The 11,452-nt window shown below is 45.7% G+C and overlaps 1 protein-coding gene across 22 annotated transcripts in view; it reads right to left on the bottom strand.

Moving 5' to 3' along the window:
- ERC1 (ELKS/RAB6-interacting/CAST family member 1) overlaps positions 1–11,452 on the bottom strand; it is a 216,196-nt gene that overhangs the window by 13,158 nt on the left and 191,586 nt on the right. For 16 of the 22 annotated variants that reach the window (XR_013231416.1, XM_077340007.1, XM_077340011.1 and 13 more), the window contains one exon: positions 7,362–7,550. Coding sequence is in view for 15 of the 22 variants with exons in the window: in XM_077340007.1 (XP_077196122.1) it covers positions 7,362–7,550 (189 nt within the window). In the remaining 7 variants the exon portion in view is untranslated. Of the gene's footprint in view, positions 1–7,361; positions 7,551–11,452 lie in introns of those variants that run through there. The other 6 variants (XM_077340022.1, XM_077340023.1, XM_077340026.1 and 3 more) reach the window with 1 other exon arrangement.

Below are 11,452 nucleotides of genomic sequence, written 5' to 3'. Positions count from 1 at the left end.
AAACTATGGCATGAGAGACTGCACACACTGAATCAGGGCTCAGTTATGTATATATATGTTAATGGAACGTCCTGGCAAGTTAGTGCAGATCCTACTAGGCTTTGTTTTCCATTCAATTAAAGGCAGAGATTAATTTGAAAGCCAAGCAAGGTGCAGTTGGATCTCAACTTAGACGTGCGTTTGGATCCTTCCATTAACTAAAAGGAATGCTAATCCAGTTGTGTGCACAGTGACATGCTGTAAGCCACACAACTGCTTGTGTACAGACTTGACTTAAAATGGTGGCAGTGCGGAAGGGGGGAGGAGCATTATATGAACACAAGGAACAGGAAACGGCAGTAGGAGCTAATTGTGCCAGAGCCGTTTTAGAAATTAATTACAGGAATTTTCCATGCATGATCTTAAAGCAGGCACAGTGGAACGCAAGTCTGAATCAACCTATTCCAAATTACAGAAGGATGGAAATCTGTCCTCCCTTAGTAACGCATATGGGCTGTTAAGTGTACACATTCATTTTAGCTATGGCAGCATCTCAGGTTACTTTTAAAGACAGCGATCTGTCCTCATGACCCACGGAAGTGTTTGAGGAAATATGAAAATATAATGTCAGGATGTATAACCGAGAGCCATCTTTGAGAGAAGACACAAAATCCAGAGCTGGTCTGGGATTCTTCCTGTTTGGAGACATTTTGTTAGAGACAAATACATGCATTATAATTTCTTTTTGAGGAAACAGTTGCAACCCATGCTACAACATAGGCCAGGGGTAGTCAAACTGCGGCCCTCCAGATGTCCGTGGACTACAATTCCCAGGAATACAATTCCCTGGGAATTGTAGTCCACGGACATCTGGAGGGCCATCATTCAATGAGAAGCCCTCCTTTCACAATCAACACAATGTATACCCTTTTCTCCCTAAGAGGGCCTGCCCCCCGAGCTAACTATAAAATGAGATTCTGCTTCTACTGGAATATTCCCAATATAAATTATGGCAGTTAACATAGCTAATACTTTTTATAATCTCTTTTTGTAGATTTTTAAAAAATAACCTGCTGAAATTTATTTTGAAATGGAAGAAGGAAAGGAAACGCTAAAGCATAAATTCACTCCACTGAAATCTTCGTAAACATTCTGCATCATGTTTTTGAAATATCTAAGATCATAAAAGACACAGCATATCCTGGAACGGGTCAAGTCACACAAAAAGCTACTAGAATATATTGCTATAAGGCTAGTTAAAACTGCTATAGGTCAGACCATGATTTCTTTGTACTGCTATTAAGGGAAAAAAGAACAAAGTTTGAGTCCCGTGGCACCTTTAAGACCAAGAAGGTTTTATTCAAAGTATGACACAGTTTACTAATGTAACAGGATTCACTTTTGCTTATATATTCCTACTGTTACGATGGTCAGTTCTTAGTCTGACGAAGAGTGCTTGCACTCAAAAGCTCACGCCTGGAATAAATCTTTGTTGGTCTTAAAGGTGCTACTGGACTCTGATTTTATTATTCAAGGTATAAGCTTTCGTGTGCAAGCACATGGCCTCTGCCACCAGCAGGAGAGTGAAGGTTTTGCCATAACTGTACATTTAGGGCTCCTAGCTAGGGAACCCCATTTCTTTGAACAAGACAGCTCTGACAGTGACGTGTCACGGGGCCCCGGCTCTGTGGTAGAGCATCAGTCTTCTGCATCTCTGGTTAAAAGGACCAAGCAACACAGGATGTAAAACAGGGGGTAGTCAACTTGTGGTCCTCCAGATGTCCATGGACTACAATTCCCATGAGCCCCTGCCAGCAAATGCTGGCAGGGGCTCATGGGAATTGTAGTCCATGGACATCTGGAGGACCACAGGTTGACTACCCCTGATGTAAAAGACTTTTGCCTGTGGCTCTGAAGAGCTGCTGTCAATCTGAGCAGATGATACTGACCTTGAGGAAAGGGAAGGCGACTGTAAGCCGCTTTGAGACTCCTTCTGGTAGAGAAAAGCAGCATATAAGAACCAACTCTCCTTCTGGATGGACCAAAGGCAGCTTCATGGGTGAGCACAGTGATAAAGCAACTGAGAAACATTAAAGATGAGCAAATTAGGCAACTATGCGGGCCTTTTCCCACGGGGATCTTTGTTGCAAATTGTTTGCGGAATGAAAAATCGCCATTTAAAATAGTGGAATTCGTCGTTATGCATACCTGCCTTTGTAGTGGAATCAGTTGCGTTTTTTAGCATTTCACACAGGCTTCCGGTCTCGGCAGAAATCGCTAGAAAGGAAGCGCTATTGCCAAGCTCGTCCCGCCCCTGGCCGTCAAGCAGCCAATGGGCAGCCGTTAGCATGCTCCCAAACAGCCCCTTTCCCTTTAAGAAAGGTTTTTTTTAAAAAAAAAACAGACCCATAGCAACGAATCTAGGTAGATTCGTTGCAACGGAGAGACCCATCCAGCTGCCTAATGTGAGCTGTCGTTTGATTGTATGATCGTTGGCACGCTGCCTCGAGTGATAAAAAAAAAATCCCCCCCCCCTCACGGGCCCGATTTTCGGCTGAATTAATGTGTAAAAAATAATGGGACTTTATTTCAGCAAACGGGCTTTTATGTGGTTTGTGCTTAGTGACTAAAGGTGAAGGACTGAAGCCAGGGAAGCCTCTAAACAGAAAGAGGCTCGCTGGTGCGTTTATCCCCGCTCGCTCGGAGAAAAAAAAATGGCGATCGCTTCGCCGGAAGTTTGGAGGACAGGCTCAGGAGGAGGGACTTTGAAGAACCCGCAACAATGGTAACGCACAGGTCTTTAGCGCTAGTGTTGCAGATTGGTTGCAGGAGTGTATCGCTATCCGGAGGGTGAATCCACTTTTCTGGATTCCCCTGAAAGCGCTACAACGAAGCGCTTTTTGCTGATTGGTTTCAGGAGTGTTGCAGATTGTCTGCGACGTCGTGCGTTAAGGCAAATTAGTAGCGTTTTCAATTAGCAACCATTGTGCTATTTTGAAGCCGTGCGAAATGGCCCTGCCAGTTTAGCAAAAGGGGACTTTCATTCTATCTTCTCTTTTGAGTAACTGCATAGTCCCAAACACATAGCGGTAAGGAAAAAGCCAATAAAAGACAAAAGCAGAAAGGCAGTAGTAGGGTGGTTACTGCACAGCTATGTCTTTGCATGGATTAATGTATCTCTTGTCGGGCAGAAATTGTACATATCTGGGGGGAACGAAGAGAACTGGGCCTGAGGTGGTGGTGTGACCATGAGTGATTTATCTACATGGCGCAAAGGCTGCTTAATTCAAGTGCTGCCCAGACAGGCTGGGAAGCAGTGCTGGGGAGTAACTGACGGCTGGTCATGATATATGTTGGCAGAAGAAGATAGTTGATGGGAAGATAGTTGTGCAGTTCTAGGTGAGGGGAATTTAGGTCACTAGGCAGGAGACGGCACTTTGATGGTTGTTTGTGAAGTTTTTTGTTTTGTTACTCCATGTGAAGGAGCAAACTAACAGACAGAGAGATTGGCGCTCTCAACGAGTGAATCAGATGGCTTTGCATGAATAAAGGGGTTTAAGATTTGTTAGGCACTGGGGAACTTTTGGAGACTAGGCAGCCTGTACAAGATGGAGAGGTTGCACTTGAACCAAATGGAAGCAGAGAACACCTAGTATCAAAAAGTCTTGCAGAGGAGCTTTTAACACAAGCTCTTGGATATGCTGACCTTGTTGAAGGGCGTTCAAGCTTGGCATGATTTATCCCTATGGGATGAGGAGTGCTGGTCCAGGTGATGTAGAGGGTGACAGGTTACAACTTGGCTCTTTATGCCAATAAAGGTAATTTGACTCTGACTCTGAACTTGACCAGGAGCATGTGCCAGGAAATGATACCCAGTTAGGGATATTAAAAAGCCGTATTTGAAAAATGTGAAAACAAAAGGTGTTTGGAGAAGGAAACAAAACAATAGGTACTGCAAATGCTGGAAATCTCCATGATAATATAGGAAAGCTGGGGTGCTTTTAGCTAAAGGAGAACACAGATAGGGTAGGCGTCACAGAAACATGATGGGGTTAGGTAAAATCAGTAGCACATCTATATTATGTTGTGCTGTGTGTTTTACCAGTAAACATACAGTTTGGTTTAATTTAAGAAAACAAGGTACCTCCAGATGCTTAGAGCAGGGGTAGTCAACCTGTGGTCCTCCAGATGTTCACGGACTACAATTCCCATGAGCCCCTGCCAGCAAATGCTGGCAGGGGCTCATGGGAATTGTAGTCCGTGAACATCTGGAGGACCGCAGGTTGACTATCCCTGGCTTAGAGGATAGAAAGACAATTGTTGAGTCAGAGCCCGTTTAGGCAGCTTATTAAAAATTCTATGATTAAAAAAAAAAAAGATCAACAGAGAGTCAGTTGCAACGGCATATTAAGAAGCTGGGGGGGGACGTACTTTTTGGCCCAATATATCCCGAGGAGGAAAACATGGTCTATTTCTCATAAATGTGTAAAGACAGGAACAGAACTGAAATGCACACCATTCCTCGGACTGTGTTGTAGACACATTTATCTTTAGAAACCCCTCGTTATTTTGAATTGTTGGACTTGCTTCTGTTAGCCTCCAAGAATTTGGCCGCTATTTTGCTGTCATCTTTTTTGGACTACAATTGTTTTAAAGTTAAAAATGCAAGAAGAAAAGGTCAGCCACCATGAAAGATGAAAACCAGAGGAGGTTGAAAAAAAAGTACAAGCTGCAAAAACCCTGGATGTACTATTGCATAGAATTCCTTTGTAGCCGTTGCTGGCATTTTACTGCAACTGTTCCAGGTTCACAAATATGGCACTGAATCATATTGGCAATATATATTCTTAAATAAAAGCAAAAAGCAGGGGGAGCGGGGGACTAGTCAGCTATATCTTCAGCGCACACATGTTTGATTTCAGCAAACTATACGCCAGATTAATTCAGATGAAGAGGCATTTCATGTCACAGTAGCAACGCTACACATCACTTTTAAAAAGCCAGTGAGGAAGAGTGGAAAAAATCCAGGGCAAAGCAGATAGGGAGTTTGGAGTTTGATGAAGATAGCAGCAGGAACTGATGAAAGACACTGCTGTGTAGCTTGACAAGGATGATAAATTCAGCCACTGCACCTCACTAAGCTGAAGAAAGGAGGAGGAAGTGTTTGGGACAGGAAAGGACAATAGTGGAACGACCAAAGGCACTAGGAAGCTAAACTGAACACATGCTTGGATAAGCAGGGAGTGAAAAGCAGTCTGTAAACAATATCAAATGCTTTGCAAAAAAAAAACTGTTTAAAGAATGAAAATTAAAGTTAGAACATGGAATAGAAGTCCACTTCGAAATATGAAAGGCAGTCTCTATTTACATATCTTTGTCGTAATATGAGTGATGGAGGAACATACACCAGAATGAGAATGCATTTTCGGCCTTGGCAAGTCACTTAATTGACTCCAGCTGTTTCAGTAGGCAAAACAAGGAGCGGGATGAGAGCTCTGTGTAAACAATAACTCCACAGAAGCATCAAGCCAGGACCGAAGGCTCAATATAATGGCGAGGAGAAACGGTATCTGGAGTGAAGTCATTCAACCTTCACGCCTAACTTGTTAAAGAAAATTAAAATGTCAGATTGATGCTCCTTGATGCACTAAATCCTCAGGTACTTCGCAGTTACCAGGGAAAGGAAAGAAGTATCTAAATACGGAACGTCAAACAATAAACCAGAAACTGGCTGTTGTGGATATTCCAGGCGGTGTGGCCGTGGTGTGGTCGCTTTAGTCCCTGATGTTTCACCAGTAACTGTGGCTGGCATCTTCAGAGGTAGGACATGGCAAGATGGGGATCTCTCCATGCCATACTCTCTGTACTTTGGCACAGAGAGATTCCCATCTTGCCATGTCCTACCTCTGAAGACTCAGCTGACTCTGGCTGTGAAAGCCTTCAACAACTCAACAAAACAGAAAAAGTGCATGCCTTAAGGTTTGGGTCCTCTCTTATATTTCAGAATCTTAAAAAGTAGTCAGACTTTCAGAATTACTTATCCATAAAGTCACTTGGAAATGGTACCACTTCACTCAAAATCCCACAGAGAACTAGGTGTACTTAAATACATTAAGTACAGTAGGTTCAAGTGTGCCTACATCTGAGTTGGACTGGACTTATACCAGCACATAACTCTGTGCTTCATTTCAACAACTACTAGTTGCTATGACAAGTTGAAACAATGCCATGCTTTATGCAGCACTCAGTATGCAAGGTGCTCATTATATATAGCCAATCTGCAAACTTTCTGAGTGAGACTGCAGACTTATTCTGCTTCCCCACTGCGTTCTTATCACTCCATCCTCATGGAGGGATCTCTGGAGCACTCCACAACAAGCACTCCAGAAAGCTAAGGCCGAAAGCTAAGGCCGATCTTCTGGTATGAGGCGGTGCTTGATCATTGGCTCTGGGGCTCAGGTCATACATGCTGCTCCTACCGTTAACTGCTCTTCTCTGAATATGGTAGGAGGATCAGCCAAGCTATGTGGGCTTCTCTCAGAGCTGTTTCCTCCCAATTAAACTTCTCAGGATGTACTACATGATTATACATCAGACTCACTGGGTGGAGACATGAGACCTCCTTCCTTTTTCCTCCAGTTCCTTTACAGCAGTGGTCCCCAACCTTTCTGAGGTTGGGGACCGGCAGGGCATCGGGGCGCAGCCCGCGGCCCGCGCGGGCCACGCCCACGCATCGGCTGCGCCCGCGCACCGTGTCGCGCCCACGGGCTGCGCCCACGCATCGTGCCGCGCCCGCGGGTTGTGCCCGCGCATCGGGCCGCACCCGCGGGCCGCGGCCGCGCATTGGGCTGCGCCCACACGGGCGTGGCCAGCCCTGATTCCCTCTCCCCGCCCTCCCGCAGTAAGAAGCTTCCCGGGCCGTAAGCTTGCGGCCTGGGAAGTTTTTTACTGCGGGGGGGGGGTGGGGAGAGGGAGCCGCGGCCCAGCGACATGGCCTTCGAGGCCCGGCACTGGGCCGCGGCTCGCAGGTTGGGGACCACTGCTTTACAGTCTCTGCTTGCCTTCTCTAAACATACAACAGAATGCCTTTACTGATCCTGAATATTTTTCTAATGGAAAATAAAACATAAAAAGAGCACTATTTCCTAAAAATGTTGACAAAAGACTTTAGGCAATAGTTTTCATAATTAAAAGCAATCGCAATCAGACCATTTTAGAAACTAGCACTAAAAATTCATTTGTAACTGTTCAAGTGTGGGGGGGGAGGCCCTTCGACACGAAGACTCATTGTAGATTTATTAATCATAGCCTCTGAATCCATTGCAAATTTGATCTGTGTTCAGCTGAAGCACACCACAGTTAAAAAGCAGGAAGACCCTGACCTGTTCCATCGTCATCTTCTGCAGCTCCTTCTCCCAAGCTGCGTGGTCATCATCCAGGTGGTAGGATGCAGGTGGGGTGAGTCCACGGAGAATCAGGGGGTCCCGTTCATGGCACAGGGCTGTCAAATGTCCAATATACAACTTCAACTTGCTGCGATTCTGATCAAGATCTAAAAGAGGCTGAATTACCTACAATAAGAAAATGTGTGTCAGTCATAGCCTGAAATGGTAGGAAACGGAACATCTCACAATGTACAACACAAAGCTGCAAGAGAGTTCAGTTAATCACCACCCTTAGGATCTAATCTGGGATAAGCAGGGAGCAGAGGAAAGGATGAGAATCTACTCGAAAGGAGCAGGGACCCATTTGCTTGACTTAAAAGAACATGATCAAATGGACAGTTTCTAACAACAACAAATTCTTCACTGCACATTAGAATATTATCTAAAACTACTTTGGGGATTTGAAAAAGGCATTTTAGTAGAGGAGGAACGAAGATTGAAGGTTCAGTTGATTTATGGCTCAGTAAATACAACAGCCCCTCTTTAAAAAAAAATACAAGTTTTGCATTGACAACCACTGTCAGTTGCAAAATTTCATCCTTCAAACTATTCACATGCAGGCAGATCTGCAGCTGCACCTGCTGTTCGTCAGCAGTCTCAAGGTGTCTGTCCAGTTGCAGCTCCGTAACTCTATTAACAAATGTGGAAGAGTGATAATCTCTCAATCAACAGAAACAGGTGCCGGTAGGACTTTCTGCAGTGTTCACAAACACACAACTGCTCTGGTCCCTTTGTTATGTTTCAAACACTCTTTGGATGGATTAACGGCTGTGCAACAGGAGGAGCTGAAAGCTACAGATTAGTGGTGTCAAAACCCTTTCCCAGTAAGACTGTAGAACCCTGTTTATAGTACAGTAGGATTAGCATATTAGCACTGTATAAAAAAGCCAGCACAGGACAGAACCTATCTGTGAAGGAGCTTAGATTTTTAAAGGCCATGCTGTAAGCCAGGGGTACTCAACCTGTGGTCCTCCAGAAGTCCATGGACTACAATTCCCATGAGCCCCTGCCAGCATTTGCTGGCAGGGGTTCATGGGAATTGTAGTCCATGGACATCTGGAGGATCGCAGGTTGACTACCCCTGCTGTAAGCCAAAGGAATGGACCAGAGGTCAGGGGAGAGTTTTTGAGAAGGCTTTGACCGGTTAAACCAAGGAAAACAAATGAATGTTACTGACACCATAGTTGTAGCTGACTGACCCCAAAACAGAACAGCAACACTGGCCATCCTATGAGATGTCACAAAAGCCTTCACAATAGCAGGCCTGCAAGGGTAGCTAACAATTTTAGCTAGTAAGTAAAAGGTACACCACCAAGAATACAGTAAGTATTCTATAAAGAACAAATAATTTGTTAAGCAACCCCAGTTTTACTACAAAGTGAAGCCCCGTTGTGACACGTCTCCATTAAGTTTACTGACTGTAATTTAATGTTCTAGTTTGAAATCTGTGTCAGCAGTTCTCAACTTATTGGAGTGTTGGAATTGGTACCTTGAAAAAAACTATGTAATACTATCTGGTAATGTTACTTTCCTTGAATATGCAGGCAAAATTCTGATGAATTAAAAAACTTCCTTCTACCTAGTACCTCTTTATCATTTCTATGCCTGCTCTTGCCCCTGACCCAGAAAATACAGCTGGTGTAGAATGCAGCTGCTAGGGCCCTCGCTAGAACACCTTGGAGGACCCGTATCCGGCCTGCATTGAGGCAGCTGCATTGGATCAGGTTCAAGGTACTGGTTCTGAACTTTAAGGCCATCCATGGACTGGGCCCTGTGTACTTAAAGGACCACCTAACTCCATATGCCCCATGTAGAGCCTTGCACTCTGCAAATGATAATAGACTGGAGGTCCCTGGTCTGCAGGGAATGTTCGCCTGGCCTCAACCAGAGCCAGGACCTTTTTGGCCTTGGCCCCCACCTAGTGGAACAAGCTCCCGGGAAAACTGAGGCCCCTGTCGGAAATGTTGAAGTTCCACAGAGCCTGTAAAGCAGAGCTCTTCCGCCAGGCATCTGGTTGAAGCCAGACGGATGAGAAGCTCTTACACCTCCTCTGAATGCCCATTGAGACAACAACCTGGAGATGGCAACTGGGGGATTGTCTGCCATGGGGTAGAAACAACGCTAGTCACCCTAATTGACAACCTCTGTCGCCAGCTAGACCAGGGCGGGGTGGTGCTGCTTATATTATTAGATCTCTCATCAGCATTCAACATAGTTGATCATGAGCTTTTAGCTCATCGCCTCACCAATGTTGGGATCATAGGGACTGCCCTTCAGTGGCTGATCTCCTTTCTCCAGAATCTCAGACAGAGTGTAGCATTAGGAGAGAGCTCATCAAGCTGTCACCAACTGGCTTGTGGAGTCCCTCAAGAGGCAGCTCTCTCTCCAATTCTATTTAACATCTTTATGCGCCCTCTTGCCCAACTGGTGCAGAGGTTTGGGCTCGGTTGCCAACAATATGCTGATGACACCCAGCCCTTCCTACTGATGGATGGCTGCCCTGACTCTCCCCCAGAAACATTAGCCAGCTGCCTGGAACCAGTGATGGGGTAGCTTAAGCAGAGTGGTCTGAAGCTCAACCCTTCAAAGACGGAGGCCCTGTGGCTGGGCATGAAAGGCACAAATGAGGAAGCACGCCTACCGAACCTGGATGGAGTGCAGCTATCAGTAGCTTACTTCGCCAGGAACCTGGGAGTGATTCTTCATGCCTCCCTCTCAATGGAGGCTCAGATCATGATGGTAGCATGGCTGGCATTTTACCACCTTCACCAAGCCAAACTACTAGCGCCCTACTTGGCCCCAGAATATTTAGCCACAGTGATCCATATGATGGTCACCTCTAGACTGGACTTCTGCAACTCATTCTATGCTGGCCTGCCCTTATCCTTGATCCGGAAACTACAACTGGTCCAGAATGCAGCTGCCTGGGTCCTCACAGCAGCACCTCGATTGTCCCACATCCAGCCCATCCTCCAGCAGCTGTGCTGGCTTCTGGTTGAATTCCAGATCAGGTTTAAGGTTTTTATTATCACCTTTAAGGCCATACGTGGTCTGGGCCCAATATACCTGAGGAATCGCCTCTCCGCCGACACCCCTCAAAGAGCCTTGCACTCTACCACCTCCAACCTCCTGGTGGTCCCTGGTCCCAAGAAAGCCCACTTGACCTCAAACAGGGCCAGAGCTTTCTGCATCCTGGCCCCCACCTGGTGGAACAAGCTCCCATGGGAGATCAGGGCCCTGACAGAACTTGAACAGTTCCAGAGGGCCTGCAAAAGTGAGCTCCTCCACCAGGCATTTGGTTGAAGTCGACCTAAACCACCACTTCCCATTGGCCCCCAAGCCTCCCTTCTACGACTACCACTCCACATTCGCCCAACCCACTGGGCTTCAGTATGAGCTGAGCTGATGCTCTTTGCAGTTTCCACCGTTCTTTAATGTTATTGTTATTATGTTAATGTTGTTATCACCTCATTATTACTACAACTGGAGTTACCCGTATTGTTTTTTTGTTTCATGTAAACTGCCTGAGCCTTTGGGGAAGACGGTATAAAGCTAAAAGGTAATGGTATCCCCTGTGCAAGCACTGAGTCATGTCTGACCCTTGGGGTGATGCCCTCCAGTGTTTTCATGGCAGACTCAATATGGGGTGGTTTGCCAGTGCCTTCCCCAGTCATTACCGTTTACCCCCCAGCAAGCTGGGTACTCATTTTACCGACCTCGGAAGGATGGAAGGCTGAGTCGGCCTTGAGCCGGCTGCTGGGATTGAACTCCCAGCCTCATGGGCAGCGCTTCAGACTGCATGTCTGCTGCCTTACCACTCTGCGCCACAAGAGGCTCTTAAAGGCGGTATATACATAAATAAATAAATAAATAAATAAATTCAGCAGCTCCAACTTAATCTTGCCTTCATTTTTGTTTTGCAGGCTATTTCTTGTCTTTCCCATATCCTGTTTCTTCGCTTCTTGAACTTCATGAGGCATAGTGTTTTATGACCCTCATTCATAGGGTGAGGAGAATCAGGAAAAATA

Source organism: Paroedura picta, chromosome 5 (genome assembly GCF_049243985.1).
Source record: "Paroedura picta isolate Pp20150507F chromosome 5, Ppicta_v3.0, whole genome shotgun sequence".
Lineage (NCBI taxonomy): Eukaryota > Metazoa > Chordata > Lepidosauria > Squamata > Gekkonidae > Paroedura > Paroedura picta.
This window is presented reverse-complemented; position numbering and strand designations above follow the sequence as displayed.